Genomic DNA, 16,689 nt, shown 5'->3' with positions numbered 1-16,689 from the left:
TGCCCCAAGTGCAATCGCAAATACCCTTGGGTCGACAGGCACGCCACGTGCAATCTCTGCTTGCCGAGGGACCACCCCGAAGCGAACTGCAGAGCGTGTAGTAGGTTTAAACCTAAGACACTTAAGGACCGTTCGACGAAGCGTTGGGTCCACCACGCCAGGCAGGCGGCCATGGCAGCGGAGGGCGCCTTCAGCGATGGCAGCGACGCCGTACTTTCGGACGGCGAGGGCATTACGGCGTCGAAAGACAGCCGAGCGCAGGTCCCCGACCTCGGAAGGTCGTCCGGCAGGGCGGCTATGGGGAAGACCCCCGGCGACACAAGCGCTTCACATACTACACACACTAAGTCCAACCAGGACTCGACGACGTCGAGATCTCGGAAAGAGGCACAGACAGAACGGTCCGATTCGGTGTCCTCTGGGCGCTCTCGATCAAGATCGCCGCATGACTCCAGGCAATCATCCACTCTTGCCAAGAGTGCCTCGCTCCCTAGGCTAACAGAAGTTCAATCGTCGGAAGACGAAGACGACTTCTACCCCCAGGCCGTGCTCCAGGAGTCGGAGCCCGCAATTAAACCCAGCGAGGCCCCACGCTCGAAGGACGGGACTCCTCGACGCCAGGCGTCGAAATACTCCGGAGCCACTAAGGGACAGGGAAAACATTTTTCTACGCACGAGGAGGGGGGAAAACAGCAGAAGAAATTACCTGTACATTCTTTCACACGGGTGAATCACTCCACCCCCCCTAAACAGACAGACAAGCCCAGGTCTGCTGATAGGTCCACAACCAGCAAAGCTACTCAAGATAAATCCCATAGACTTGCTGAGAGAGTCATTCCCAGTTCCAAAAAATGGTCCAGTGAAGACATAGATAGGGTCATGTCAAGAATGTCTTCTTTGGCTGATTTTTATGATAAAAATCCAGAACATTTCCTCTCGTATGATCCACAAGGGCCCACACCCTCAGGCTCTACTGATCCTATCCCCCCGAGTAAGAAGGCCCGGTTTGAAACTCCAATGAGGTCCGAACCCTTCGAGGTACAACCTTACGCAAGACCATACTCACGCTATCAAATAGAGGCTTCCTTTTGTGAAGACCAAGAATTTGGGTTGATAGAAGAGAAAACCGGGACGGGCTACTATGGGGATGATGAGGTCCAGGAGGAAGAAGAGGATGACCCGGAAACATACAGAGTAGATTCCCCGGTAGAGAACGAAGCCCCGGTTACCGACTCCTCGGTCGATAACCAACCCCTCCTAAATGAGGTTCTCGCTCACGCAGCAGAACATTTCCACATTGACACCCACGGTGTACAGGAGGAAAGGGACTTCGCAGAAGAGTTAGTGGGAGAAAGGAGGCCTGTTGCCCAGACCATCCCTATCCTTAAATCCATTCAGCGGAGAATAGATCCGTCCCTGGTGAACCCAAACCTCACCAGAGCAGTCAATCCCAGCGTTGAAAATCTTTTCAGGGCAGCACAGTCTGACCCTCTCTATATAAGAGGACATCTGAAGCCAGACTCCCTAGTTGTCACCAACACTAGTAAGAGGGCGGGGACACCCTTGTCTTCGTCAGAAGTTCCTCCTGACAAGGAGAGCAAAAAACTATACGGTTTCGGCAGGATGGTAGCCTCATCGTCCGCCTATCAAGCAAGGATTGCTAACTCCACCACCCTGTTGGCCAGCTACAGCTGCCATCAGTGGGATGAAGTCGCGGCTCTCATAGCCTCTGCTCCTGAACCGTTAAAAAGCTAATTAGCTCGGATTTCCGCAGAGGGTAGAGCCGTGTCTGGTTGCATTTTGAAAGCAACCTTCGACGCCGCGGACAACGCAGGCAGATTGATAGCAGAATGTACTGTTATCAAGAGACATGCATGGTTACGGCAGTCTGGTTTTAAGGCAGAAACTCAGGCATCATTGTTAGACAAACCGGTGGAAGCCGATCTGTTTGGTAAGGCGGTCGAAGACGCACTAAAAAATGCCAAGGACGAATACGAGACACTCAAATCCCTTGGCCAGTTAACCAATAAACCCCCTAACCAGAGAGGGAATAGTAATTTTCGTCGCCCACGCGGCCAAAATTCCCAGAGAGGATCTAACTATTCCCAGGGGCAGGGTACACAGTGGAACAACAACCAACAGGCTACCCAGGGTTACGGCAGAGGTAATAGAAGAGGTCGCGGTAAAGGCAGAGGCAGCCCCAGCAAGGGAGGCGGCACGACTCCTCCAAAGCAGTGACGCTCCGTTCAGGGTCCCTTCTCACGCAACCCCAGTAGGGGGACGCATTTCAAACTTCACCCAGGCTTGGGAAGGGATCACATCAGACAGATGGGTGCTGTCAACAGTATCCACGGGATATTGTATAGAGCTACTGCAGCGTCCCCGGATCCATCCTCCACGACAAAGAGTACACTCCTTAGAACATCAGAAGATTCTCCTCGAGGAGATCGCCATTCTTCTACAAAAGGACACGATAGAACTCGTCCCGGGACACCAGGTAAACAAGGGTATTTATTCAACTTACTTCCTTGTGCCAAAGAAAGACTTGACAATGCGCCCAGTATTGGACTTACGGCCTGCCAACAAGTATGTCAAGCCCCAAAAATTTCGTATGACCACGCTACAAGAAGTAATCCCCCTCCTAAAAAAGGGGGATTACATGGCTACCTTGGATATGAAAGATGCTTATTTTCATATTTCCATGTTCCCAGCGCACAGAAAGTACTTGCGCTTCAAGGTGGACAGTCGCCACTACCAATTCAAGGTACTGCCCTTCGGGATAGCTTCAGCACCAAGGGTATTCACCAAGGTACTGGCGGTGGCGGCTGCACACCTCAGCAGGGAGGCAATCCCAGTGTACCCTTATCTGGACGACTGGCTCATAACGGGGGAAACCCCAGGAATTTGCAGGACAAACATTCAAAGGACTATCAACCTCCTCCACGAGTTAGGCTTCTCAATCAACGAGAAGAAGTCAAGCCTGGTGCCAAGCACCTCAAAACAATTCCTAGGAGCAATCCTGGATACCCAGGAGGGGTTGACCTTTCCTTCAGAAGAAAGAATTCGGAATATACTACTGCAAATTCCGCATTATCAGTCCGGTCAACAAATAACGGTACGCAAAGCAATGCGTTTACTGGGCATGATGGCGTCATGCATTTACCTGGTCCCCCACGCGTGCCTGCGCATGCGTCCCATGCAGGAATGGTTGGCGAAACAGTGGTCTCGGGCAAGTGGTCAGTGGGACGATCTAGTGGTCGTTTCGCCAACACTGGCACAAAGCCTTCACTGGTGGACAAGAGAAAATCTCGCACAGGGGAAACCCTTTTACGATCCCGAAGTACAGGCAGTAGTCACTACAGATGCATGTCTGACGGGGTGGGGAGCTCACCATCTCCACCACACAGCTCAGGGTCTCTGGTCTCACTCAGTGGCCAAGAACCACATCAACCTGCTAGAGCTTCTGGCAGTATTCAGAGCACTTCAGGCGTTCGAGCCCCACCTACTAAACCTGTCAGTGCAAATCCGGACGGACAGCACTACAGCCATGTTCTATCTAAACAAGCAAGGAGGGACTCGCTCGCCAAATCTGTCCAAGCTTGCCCAGAAAATCTGGATATGGGCACTCAGACGGAACATCTTCCTGTCATCACAACATGTTCCAGGGGAGCTCAATTCCCTAGCGGATGCTCTGAGCAGAGACTCCCTCCCAGAGGAACACGAATGGGTTCTTCACAGAGAGGTCGTAGAAGATCTCTTCTCTCAGTGGGGTTTCCCCACTATAGACTTATTCGCCACAAGCAAAAACAGACAATGCCCAGGATTTGCATCCAGGTTCCCCCAACCAGACTCCCAGGGGAACGCCCTGTGGTTGAACTGGTCAGGGATGTTTGCGTACGCTTTTCCACCAACTCCTCTCATCAGGAAAGTGGTGAACAAGATGAACAGGGAGTCGATGACGCTCGTCCTAGTTGCTCCCATGTGGGCAAGACAACTGGTTCCCACGCCTACGCAGGATGGCGGTGTGCGAGCCCATCAAACTTCCAGCCTGGTACAACCTACTGTCCCAGCACCAAGGTCAAACAGTGCACCAGCAACCCAACTCAATGAACCTGGCAGCATGGCTCCTGAGGTCATAGAGTTTGGACACCTCAAATTACCACAGAGGTGTATGAACATCCTAAAGGAATCTAGGAAACCAAACACAAGGCACTGTTACTTTGACAAGTGGAAGAGGTTCGTTATCTGGTGCCAGAGTAGACAAATCAACCCAGTTGATTGCACTCCTTCCACTATTGTTACATACATGCTCCACCTGCTAGATGCAGGATTGGTTTTTAACTCACTGAAAGTACACCTGGCAGCCCTCTCGGCTTACACCACTTCCCATAGCAAGGTTTTGTGGTGGAAAGTACCAGTAGTTAAAGCCTTCATGGAAGGAGTAAAGAGATTTCACCCTCCTATTTCAAACCCACCACCAGGGTGGGACCTTAATGTGGTGCTAGCCAAGCTCATGGGCCCCCCTTTCGAACCCATGCATAAAAGCAGTCTCAAACACCTGACTTATAAAACGGCCTTCTTAGTAGCTATTACTTCTATAAGAAGGGTCAGTGAAATTCAGGCTCTGTCAGTGCAGGATCCCTTCTTTACTATCCATAAAGACAAACTGGTTTTACGCACACACCCTAGGTTCTCGCCTAAATTTATATCAAAATTCCATGTAAACCAGTCCATCGAGCTTCCGGCTTTCTTTCAGAACCCGCAAAGCTCGGCTGAGGTGAAACTACACACCCTAGATGTGCGTAGGGCGGTCCTCTACTATGTAAATAAAACCAGACCGCTAAGGAAAACAGATCAACTGTTTGTCTCCGTAGCTACAGGCAGAGAGGGGAACGCGTCTCTAAAGGTGCCATCTCGAAGTGGATTATTAACTGTATCCAGCTGTGTTACTCACTCTCTGAAAAGACTCTGCCTTTTACGCCAAGGGCCCACTCTACTAGAGGCATTGGGGCCACTCTGGCTTTCATTGCAAATGTACCCCTTGACACCATTTGCAAAGCAGCTACTTGGAGCTCTATTCACACTTTTACTCAGCATTACTGCATTGACACCCATTCCAAGGCAGATACACAAGTGGGACAAGCGGTTCTAAGACACTTATTTGCTCATGACCCTTCTCGCATCCCACCTCCTCCTTCTGGTACTGCTTGCTAATCTATGCACAGCATGTGATCTAAGCAGATTCCACAAGCCTCAGAAGGGATACATTACTCACCGTAATCGTATTTCTGATGCTTGTATCTGCTTAGATTCACATGCGACCCACCCTTCCTCCCCGCCGAGAGAAGGCGCATGATTGCTTGTAGTCTTACCTTTCTGTCTATCTGCTTGGATTATCTGTACTCACGCTACTCCTCATGCTACCTCATGTCAGAAAAAATACAATCTGAGGATCCTAGACGCGTGAGGGATCTTGGGTACAGTGGACGTCACACTAGGGATAGTATTACTGGCACGCCCTGTGTCGACGCCCATTTTCGAGTTTCGAAAAACAAACTGTAATACTCCGCAGCTTCCACTAGATGTCGGCCTATGCACAGCATGGGAATCTAAGCAGATACAAGCATCAGAAATACGATTACGGCGAGTAATGTATCATATATATATATATATATATATATATATATAATCGCGCCTCACACTAACCGTACACACTCACTTACCTTTTCTCCATGTCAGTGTCCTCCCTCTTCCAGGCCGCTCTAAGGTTGGGCCTGTCGACCCCTGCACACACACTTGCTCCACTTGCATGGAATTCTCTTCCCCGGACATCCGAGAAAACGTTGACAACGATCTGTTCAAAACCAAACTGAAACCCTACCTCCTCTCCTCCAAAGTACCCTCTTAACTCTAATCTGCATTCAAGCTAACATTTTCCCCTCGCCTCTAACTTGCCTCTGTCTCTCACTTTCTTTGCCTCCACTCTAGCACTTCATTCACCATGGTCACGTCCCTAGCTTAACTGGCTGTACTGCCTACCTATACTTGAACATGTCTAATGTTGATTGTCCTTAATCCGTGTAAGTCTACACATGTATTGTACTTAGTGACTGTTCCATTTACTCCTGCTACAAACTGGTCAGAATGTCACTTGAACTCATCGCATTGTAAGAAGCCCACTGCTTCCCAGCATATCTGATTCCATATCTATTGTACGTTCTTATGTGATCAAAAGAGCATTGTTCGTCTTTGTAATTAAAATAAATGTTGTGGTGCGGGAGCGCAGTCTCCGCAGTCCTCTGGCTTCCATTTGTGGTCTTCTGTGCCCATGATCAGTAGATTGCGGGCAACAAACTGTAACATATTAAAATAAGAGGCATTGGCCTGTTTATAAATTTCCATTGATGAAAATTGTTTACTGCTTATGAATTATTTAAGATTCCCAAAATGGGGAACTAGGATTACAAGTAGCCTTTTAATCCAGAGCAAGGTGATGAGTTGAGAAGGTGGCAGACAATGAGCAGAGCAGCCACAGTTCCATAGCAGTACTGCTGTAGACTTTGTAGTGTTGATTGGTGCCCTCACTTGAGACCAAGCAGGGTGCCTGTGAGATGAATATGTGCTTTTGTTTGAATAGGTTCCTCCTTACTCAGGATCATGAAGGGGCTGCCCCCATTAGGTCCTCAAATATGCACCTGTATATTAACCTGCTGCCACTTTCTTTGCAGGGGGACGACGGGCCTGATGTTCGAGGAGGATCGGGGGATATTTTACTAGTCCATGCCACCGAGACGGACCGCAAAGGTATGGGTGCTGTGCATGGGCTAGCGTTTGAATTTGTTTTTTTGATGAATGCGCTGCTCAGTGGGATGGTCTGTCCTTGTTTCATATTAAATGCTGTATGCTGATGATTTCTCACCTTCCTTTCAGAGGATTTGAAGTTGCTTTGGCTCGCTTTGTTGGGCAAATAATGGCACTTTAATGCTTTATGTAACTTTGTGAAACCTTGCAGAAAGGGCTGATTGTTTCTTTGGTTCCCATATCTGACTGCTCTCCTTTCTTCCATAGATCTTGTCCTGTATTGTGAAGCTTTCCTGACGACGTACCGCACTTTTATCTCGCCGGGGGAACTCATCCAGAAGCTCCAGTACAGATATCCTTTCTTAACCCGCTCCGGGGATGGTAGGGGTTGGGGCCACTCATTTGTTAGTACCCGTGGATGCAAACAGAGGCAGAATGCCCTTTTAAATATCCTGCAGCCTTTATCAATCTCAAAATGGATCTTGGTATTGAATTGTGTGGCTATCGATTAAACGAGTTTTGATGCCTTCTGTGACACACGTACACATGCCTGTCATAAAGGTTTTTCAACCATTTATCTCGACCCACAGGGTTACCTTCTTGATTTACTTTTCTGACTTTTAAAGGGCAGTATTTCAGGGGGGGTTCATACTAAGGCAGCCGCTGTGGCCTTCCAAAGTCCTCGCTCACTAAGTAGATCTGTTAGGCTGTCACCTCTGCAAAATAATGCACCTCAGATGTCCACTTACGGTAAAAGACTTCCTAAAACTATCCCAGTGGCATACAGGTCCCTAACTCTTAGTGTCAGTCTGTACTACTCATGGAACCTTGGTAGAGTGGCAGAGCAGTCAGGCTTATCATAGGAGGAAGATGTGAGCTGTAGGCAAGTACCAAGAACCCAGTTAGTACAGTAGTCCAAAGAAACACACCAATGCATTTATATTAAAATTTCTGAGGCTTGTGGAATCTGCTTAGATCACATGCTGTGCATAGGCCGACATCTAGTGGAAGCTGCAGAGTATTAGTTTGTTTTTCGAAACTCGAAAATGGGCGTCGACACAGGGCGTGCCAGTAATACTATCCCTAGTGTGACGTCCACTGGACCCATGATCCCTCATGCGTGTAGGACCTTCAGATTGTTTTTTTCCGCCATACTTGACGGAAGCATTCCCCGGAGTTCCCTGGCTTTCAGCCATATTTTGCTAAATATCATATTTCCCCGTTTCTTCCACTCCCACGTCGAGTCATCGAAGCTTGACGCCGGCCCGGAGATGAAACAACCGTCAAAAGCTGCACGACGGACTTTGGGCCTCGGAAGGCCTCTGGCCTCGGCCGTGCAAGTAGGGAGAGTGGGGGGTGGCAACATACTCTACACTCATATATGATATGGCATTTGTAACGCGCCTATACACAAGTGTTTCAAGGCACGACGAGGCAGGGAGGGGGGAACATGGGGAGACAGACAAACGATCCTACTAGGCCAGGTGTCATTCAGATCGCGCAAGTGCATGGGAAGGGGGGACGGGAAAAGTGCAAGGGGGAAAGGGAGAGGGGAAAGTGCATTACAAGTGATTAGTAAAATACAAGATAAATAATAAGGGCCAGCTGGTGGCAAGTGCAGGATAAGTGCAGACAAGTGCTGGGAAGGGGGGCTGTAGGGATACACACAGTCCTGTAGTGCAGGGGTTGCCAGGGAGGCAGTGCAGGGGAGAGCGGCTGGGCCAAGGGCCGAGATTGGCGAGTGGCCCAGTTGCTGATTCAGTACAGTTTCAGTGATTTAGCAGGGGAGAGGGGGAGAGAAAGCAGAAGCAAAGAGGAAGGTTTTGAGGTGCTTCCGGAACCGGAGATGGTTCGCCTCAAGTTTCAGGGAGGCAGGAAGGCTGTTCCAGAGGGAGGCCCCTGCTGCAGAGAGATATCTCCCCCCAACTCGTTGCTTGGAGAAGCGAATGACCCTGAGGGAGTTGGAGGCGGATGAGCGAAGAGCTCTAGAAGGAAGATATTTAGGAAGAGAGAGTTGAAGGTATTTTGGCCCAAGGCCCCAGAAGGCCTTGTGGACAATGCAGAGGGTTTTGAACTTAATCCTCGCAGCCACAGGGTAGTGATTTCAGTCCTGGAGAGATACGTTCCCTGGGCTTGAGGCCAAGGACAAGTCTCGCAGTCCTGTTCTGGATGAGTTGCAGCGGGCGGAGAGTAGAGGCAGGCAGATTTAGATAGAGGCTGTTACAGTAGTCCAGCTTCGAGAGAACCAGGGCTCTGGAGACGGTGAGCTTCTGGGGGAAGGAGAGGAAAGGAAGGATACCTCTGAGGAGGTGCAGCTGGTAGTGTGACTTCTTAGAAATGTCAGAAATGTGAGGAAAGAAGGAGAGTGTGGAGTCGAAGATGACTCTGAGGTTTTTTGCCTTGCAGGTAGGAGCAGGATGAGGGCCAAGAGAGGCCGGCCAGAGAGCTGCAGGGAAGGAGGGGAGTGGGTGTGCCGATGAGTAGAATCTCAGTCTTACTGGCATTAAGGCAGAGGTCGTTGGCTGCACACCATTCCTGGATAGCAGAAAGACAAGTCGGAGATGAGGGAAGGAGAAGAGGAGGCCGAGGGTAGCCTGAAAATGAGCTGGGTATCATCCGCATAGCACTGAAAGTTGGGGCAGAGAGCAGCGATGCGGTGGGCAAGAAGTGCCAGATACTGGTTGAACAGCCAGGGAGAGAGGTTAGAACCCTGGGGGACACCAGAGGTAGAGAAAAAGACGTCAGAGAGGAAAGACCCCAGTTGGACCTGGGAAGGTCGATTTGAGAGGAAAGAGGTCAGCCAAGCCAGAGCCTGACCAGTGATACCCAGGTTATCACGGAGACGGTTAAGCAGGATGGTATGGTTGACAGTATCAAAGGCAGAAGAGAGATCGAGCAAGATGAGAACACATGGAATGTTAGAGTCAAGGTTCGAGAGTAGATGCTCACGGATGTTCAGGAGAGCAGTTTCCGTGCTTCTGGCGGCTCTGAAGCCAGACTGGTGGTCATGAAGGCTACCAACAGCTTCAGCATGGAGATTAAGCTGGGAGATGGCCAGTTTCTCCAGGAGCTTGCCCAGGAAGGGAGTGATAGAGATTGGGCGATAGTTAGCTGGGCAGGAAGGGTCAGAAGAGGGTTTCTTAAGAAGGGGGTGCACAAGGGAGTGCTTGAGAGGGGATGGGAAGACTCCAGAGGCGAAGGAGTGATTGCAGAAGTCAGCAAGGGCAGGAGCCAAGGAATCGATGTGGTCCTTGATAGTTTTGGAGGAACAGGGGTGGACCTGTTTTGACAAGACTTTCATAGATCGGACTTGTCTCGAAACCTCGTCAGCAGAAAAAAGGGGAAAGGCAGAGAAGGAGAGAGGAGGGGTGGCTGCAGAGGGGCCAGAGGACGGGCAGGGAATTGAGGGGGAGGGGTGATAGGAGGAGAGTGAGAACAGGATGTCCCAAGTTTTTTAAATGAAGTGGGAGGCCAGTGCCGTACAGAGGGCCTGGGAGGGGACAGGAGAGGTAGATACTGCAGCAGGATTGGCCAGCTCCTTGCAGATTTTAAAGAGTTCGGCCGAATTGTTAGATGCCGCAGTGATGCGGGCTTGGATAAGGGCTCTCTTCTTGGTCAGAACGGAGAGCCGGTATTGCCTTTGGAGCAGGAGACAGGCCAGTTTGTCAGAGGATGAACATGAAGCACGCCATTTCCTCTCTGCTACCCTGCACTTGCGTTTAAGGGTGACGAGATCAGAGTCATACCAGGAGTTACATTTGGCTTTGGGCTTCAGGCCGATTCTCATGACAGGGGCAAGGATATCAAGGGTATCAGATATAGCAGAGTGGAGAGAGGAGAGGGCTGTGTCAGGATGGGAGTCAGCCGAGGGGGGAGGAGGGGGCGAGAAGGTGGCAGCGAAAGCCTCAACTGACACACGCTTCATGGGTCGGATGACCGAGAAGGAAGGCGGCAGTGATAAGGGTGGCTTTGCCTGTGGGGTAGGGAGGATGAGGTGGGAAGAAAGGAGAAAGTGATCACTCCAGGAGAGAGGAGTGGAGAGAGGGACAGAGAGGGGAAGGTCAGAAGAGATCAGGGCATCTAGAGTGTGCCCTGCAGAATGGGTCGGCCCAGACGGGAGAATAGAGAGTGAGAGAGAGTCGCAGAGGTTGCGAAAGAGTCCAGAGGGGGGACAGGAGGCATCCAGGTGGATCTTGAAGTCACCAAGAATGAGGAGTTGAGTGGTTGAGGACAGGAGTGAGGAGGAGAGGTCCGCCCACTCGGAGAGGAAGGAGGAAATTTGACCAGGTGGCCGATAGACAGTAGCCACGGTGAGGGAATGGCTAGGCGAGAGAGAGAGTCGGCAGACAAGACATTCGAAAGAGGAGTAGGTCTGCGTGGGAATAGCCGTGGCAGGAATCCCCTCAGGGAAGATAAGGGCCACAACCCCCCCAGCACGGCTGGGCCTGGGCACAGAGAGGATCTTGTAGCCGTCAGGTAGGAGTGTGTCAAAGCTGGTGACAGAGCTGGCCGTGAACCATGTCTCAGTGAGACCGAGTACGTCAAGGTCCAGTTCCTCAAGAAGGCGGCAGATATGAGAGGAATGTTTGACAGCAGAGCGAGAGTTAAGAGTGGCAATGTGGAGAAGGTTGCCATCTTTAAAGGACTTCCGGGGAGGGGTACAGATCAGAGGTACGCCCTGCGGAGGTGAAGAAGGAGCAAGGGAGGGGGCAGCGAGGGAGGGTAGAGGCAAGGTAGCCGAGGACAGAGAAGGGGGGACAGCAGGAGAGGGAAGGAAGTTGATGAGGCGCGGGAAGCGTCTATCAAAGAGGTGAAGGTTGGCCTGAGGGCCTTGGACCAAGACGGTCCCATTAGCGTAGACATTAATGATGGCCTTAGAGGAGTGGAAGGAGGCCAAGAGGACATCCCAACGGGTGCCACCATTAATGGGTGAAGAGGAGAAAGGAGAGAGCACAGAGACCATATGAAGGGTCCATAGGTCAGGTGAAGGCATGAAAAAGAGGATGTCAGTGAGAGTTTCCTTAGATGAGGCACTGGTGTAGGTGTCGGCGATAGGGAGGCCTGGGTTGGAGACCAGGATGTCCTTTTTAAACTTTTTCCTACCAGATTTAGTGAGGAGAGCAGGATAGTCAATGGAGAAGCAGTTAGAAAAAATAGGAGAGATAGAGAGCACCATGGAATAGGAGGGGTGGGGGAGGACAGGACAAGCGCAAGCAGACAGGAAGAGAGCGACACGCCCTAGTTTACCACAAAAATCAGGACACAGTGAACACAGTAATGCTGAACAGGTACCCAGTGGAGAGGCCACCTAGGTTTGAAAATCCTGCGAGGGGAGAGAAAATCCCTAGTTTACCACAAAATCAGGACACAGTGAATACAGTAATGCTGAACAGGTACCCAGTGGAGAGGCCACCTAGGTTTGAAAATCCTGCGAGGGGAGAGAAAATCCCTAGTTTACCACAAAATCAGGACACAGTGAACACAGTAATGCTGAACAGGTACCCAGTGGAGAGGCCACCTAGGTTTGAAAATCCTGCGAGGGGAGAGAAAAACCCTAGTTTACCGCTATTTGCAGGGCAGGTGAGGTCAGGGCACCATGCAAATTAAGTGAACAGGAGTAGGTGCGGCGGGCCGAGGGAGCAGGTGGAGCTCACAAGGTGGACCAGCGCCAGGCGTCCTCTGCGGACACCTGCAGACACAGAGGAAGCCGCAGCTGTAGGAGCCGCCCTTTGCCTGAGGGGCTGCTGGACAGGGGGCTGCCCAGGGGGATCAGTATATGGGGGGGGATGGGCGGGCAGGGAGGCGGGATGGGGAGGGCACCAGGAAGAGGCTGCAAGGGGTGGGGGGGAGGAGGAAAAACACACACACGCTCGGAGCGCAGGGAAATAAGTAACACGTGAAAAAACAGGAGAAAACAATAATCCACTCACTCGAGGCCCAGGATGGGCTGGATGGGTTGGCAGGGAGTCACTCCTGCACTGGGCTGCCCGGCGAGCTGCTCGCAACCCCAGAGCTCTGCACAAAGAGGCGAGCGGGGAGAGCAGCCGTCGGGTAGTCCAGAAGGGACACCGAGGGATCCAATCAGTGGGGGGGGGGTGGGCGGGCAGGGAGGCGGGATGGGGAGGGCACCAGGAAGAGGCTGCAAGGGGAGGGGGGAGGAGGAAAAACACACACGCTCGGAGCGCAGGGAAATAAGTAACACGTGAAAAAACAGGAGAAAACAATAATCCACTCACTCGAGGCCCAGGATGGGCTGGATGGGCTGGCAGGGAGTCACTCCGGCACTGGGCTGCCCGGCGAGCTGCTCGCAACCCCAGAGCTATGCACAAAATATATATTTCCTACACACACTAGCCTGCTGCCACATTGCGCGTTTGGACGGTACCCCTTTCAAATTCTGCCCCAAGTGCAACCACAAGTATCCTTGGGTTGACAAACACGCCAACTGTAACCTCTGCTTGCCGAGGGACCACCCCGAGGCGAACTGTAGAGCGTGTAGCCAGTTCAAGGCTAATACACTAAAGGACCGCTCGACCAAACGTTGGGCCCACCACGCCAGGCAACACAAGGCCATGGAAGCGGAGGGCACCTTCAGTGATGGCAGCAACGCCGTACTATCGGACGGCGAGGGCAACGAGGCGTCGAAAGACGGCCAAGCGCAAGTCTCCGACCTCGGAAGGCTGTCTGGCAGGGCAGTTATGGGGAACACACCCGGCGACACGGGCGCTACCCACACCACTTCCACACCTAAACACTTGGAGTCCAACCGAGACTTGATGCGTGTGTCGAGTTCTCGGAAAGAGGCACACAAAGAGTGGTCCACCGAATCGATGTCCTCTGGGCTTTCTCTGTCAAGATCGCCTCACGACACCAGGCAACCATCCACAGTTGCCAGAAGTGCCTCACTCACCAAAGTCATGGAGGTACGCTCGTCAGAAGACGAAGCCGACTGCCAGCCCCAGGCCGCTCACCAGGAGTTGGCGTCAGCAGACCGTTCGGCGGCTGCTTCCGAATCCCGATGCCCTCACTCTAAGGAAAGGGACACTACCCCCGAATCTCGACGCCATGCGTCGAAAAGCTGTGAGAGGGTGAAAACACCAGGGAAACACCCTTCCACTCATGGGGAAGGGGGAAAACAGCAGAAGAAACCATCTCACCCTTCTTCTGCACCACAGTTACATAAAGACAGTTCTAAGTCTTCTGATAAACAGCTAGCCAAGACCCCTGCACAAGCCCATAGGTCCAGTCAAGTCATAGAAGGGGAACCCTCTCAAGAAAAGGTCATTCCCAGGTCCAAGAAATGTACCAGTGAGGATATAGACAGGGTTATGTCTAGAATGTCCTCCCTAGCAGACTTCTACTTCAAGAACCCAGAACACTTCCTCACCTATACCCCTGACGGTGCTAATCCCTCAGGGTCTAGGGACCCGCAGCCCCCTGGTAAGAAACCTCGGTTTGAGACCCCAACGCAAGATCGGTCTTCAGACCCTTTTCACATCCAGCCTTACACCCAGTATAGTGAGGATCCAGACTTGGTAACATTGGACGACCAAACTGGGGTGGACTATCATGGGGATGACGAGGACCAAGAGGAGGAGGAAGATGACCCAGAAGTCTACAGAATAGACTCCCCGGTAGGCAAAGAACCTCAAGTTACCGACTCTCCAGTCGACAACCAGCCCCTCCTAAATGAGGTCTTGACTAGAGCGGCAGAACACTTCCGCATAGACACTCAGGGGGCACAGGAGGAGAGGGACTTTGCTGAGGAAATAGTAGGAGCAAAGAAACACATTGCTCAGGCCATTCCTATTCTCAAGTCCATCCAATGGAGAATTTATCCTTCCCTTCTCAATCCCAACCTCACCAGGGCAGTAAACCCCAGAATTGAGAAATTTTTCAGGGCAGCCCAATCAGACCCGCTTTACGTAAGGGGGCAACTGAAGCCTCACTCCCTGGTAGTTACTAATACCAGGAAGAGGGTGGGAACGCCTCTATCATCATATGAGGCTCCCCCCGACAAGGAGATCAAGAAAATCTACGGGTTGGGAAGGAAGGTAGCCTCCACTTCCACTTACCAGGCAAGGATTGCCAACTCCACCACTCTGCTGGCTAGTTACAACTGCCATCAGTGGGAGCAAGTAGCTGCCCTCATCGACTCCGCACCGGTACCTTTAAAGTGCCAGTTGGCCCAGGTTGTGTCGGAGGGGAGAGCCGTGTTCAGTTGCATCCTTAAGGCAACCTTTGATGCCGCAGATAACGCCGGCAGGCTAATAGCAGAGAGCACTGTCATTAAGAAGCATGCTTGGTTAAGACAGTCAGGGTTTAAACCCGAGACACAAGCATCCTTAATCGACATGCCGGTGGAGCCTAATCTACTGTTTGGCAAAGCGGTAGAGGACGCATTAAAGAATGCCAAAGATGAGTATGAGACTCTGAAATCCCTGGGACAGTTGACCAACAAGCCCCCTAATCAAAGAGGCAATAGTAATTTTCATCGCCCACGCGGCCAAAATTCACAAAGAGGCTCCATTGACAGGGGCAGGGTACATCATGGGGTAACAACCAGCAGCCTACCCAGAGTTACAGCAGAGGAAACAAGAGGGGCCATGGTAAGGGTAGAGGCAGCCCCAGCAGAGGCGGCACGCCTCCCGCTAAACAGTGACGCTGCGCTCAGTGTCCCTTCTCACGCATCCCCAGTAGGGGGACACATTTCCAACTTCACCCAAGCTTGGGAAGGGATCACATCAGACAGATGGGTGCTGTCCACAGTGTCTGCAGGATACTGCATAGAACTGCTCAAGCGTCCCCAAAACCACCCTCCACGTCAAAAAGTACATTCCTTGGACCACCAGAAGATTCTCCTCGAGGATATCGTCAATCTTCTAGCAAATGACGCGCTAGAACTCGTCCCAGGCAACCAGGTAAACATGGGTATTTATTCAACTTACTTCCTTGTGCTAATAAAAAGATCTGACAATGTGCCCAGTATTAGACTTACGCCCTGCAAACCAGTATGTCAATCCCCAAAAGTTTTGCATGACTACTCGCCAAGAGGTAATCTCACTCCTAAAAAAGGGAGATTACATGGCAACATTGGATATGCCTATTTTCATATTTCCATGTTCCCAGCGCACAGAAGATTCTTGCGTTTCAAGCACTGTTACATTGATAAATGGAAAAGATTTGTTATCTGGTGCCAGAATAAGCAAATCAACCCAGTTGATTGCACTCCTTCCAATATTGTCACTTACATGCTCCACCTGCTGGATGCAGGATTGGTATTTAACTCGCTCAAAGTACACCTGGCAGCGCTGTCAGCCTACACCACCTCCCACAACAAGGTTTTGTGGTGGAAGGAGGTAAGAAGGGGTAAAGAGACTCCACCCTCCAATTTCAAACCCACCACCTGGTTGGGACCTTTAATGTGGTGCTTGCTAAGCTCATGGGACCACCATTTGAACCCATGCATAAAGCCAGTGTCAAGCACCTGACCTATAAAACTGCCTTCTTAGTAGCCATTACATCCATAAGAAGGGTCATTCAAATTCAGGCTCTGTCAGTGCAGGATCCTTTCTTTACTGTTCATAAGGATAAACTGGTTCTACGAACACACCCTAGGTTCTCACCTAAGTTTATTTCTAAATTCCATGTTAACCAGTCCATCGTGCTTCCGGCCTTCTTCCAAGATCCCAAAAGCTCTGCTGAGGTGAATCTACATGCGAAGAATGGTCCTCTACTATGTAGACAAGACCAGACCGCTAAGGAAAACAGACCAACTGTTTGTCTCCGTAGCTACAGGCAGAGAAGGAGATAACGTCTCTATAGGTGCCATCTCCAAATGTATAGTCAATTGTATCCAACTATGTTGCTCCCTTTCTGAAAAGACTC

The 16,689-nt window shown here is 51.1% G+C and overlaps 1 protein-coding gene across 1 annotated transcript in view; it reads left to right on the top strand.

Annotated features, from left to right (window-relative positions):
• Positions 1–16,689, top strand: part of RAPGEF1 (Rap guanine nucleotide exchange factor 1) — a 740,344-nt gene that overhangs the window by 592,997 nt on the left and 130,658 nt on the right. The window contains exons 16-17 of the mRNA XM_069609296.1: positions 6,729–6,804; positions 7,069–7,153. Of these exons, the coding sequence (XP_069465397.1) occupies positions 6,729–6,804; positions 7,069–7,153 (161 nt within the window). The remainder of the gene's footprint in view (positions 1–6,728; positions 6,805–7,068; positions 7,154–16,689) is intronic.

Source organism: Ambystoma mexicanum, chromosome 8 (genome assembly GCF_040938575.1).
Source record: "Ambystoma mexicanum isolate Mex_15411 chromosome 8, UKY_AmexF1_1, whole genome shotgun sequence".
Taxonomy (NCBI): domain Eukaryota; kingdom Metazoa; phylum Chordata; class Amphibia; order Caudata; family Ambystomatidae; genus Ambystoma; species Ambystoma mexicanum.
Note: the sequence above shows the minus strand (reverse complement) of the source record. Positions and strands in the feature narration are given on the sequence as shown.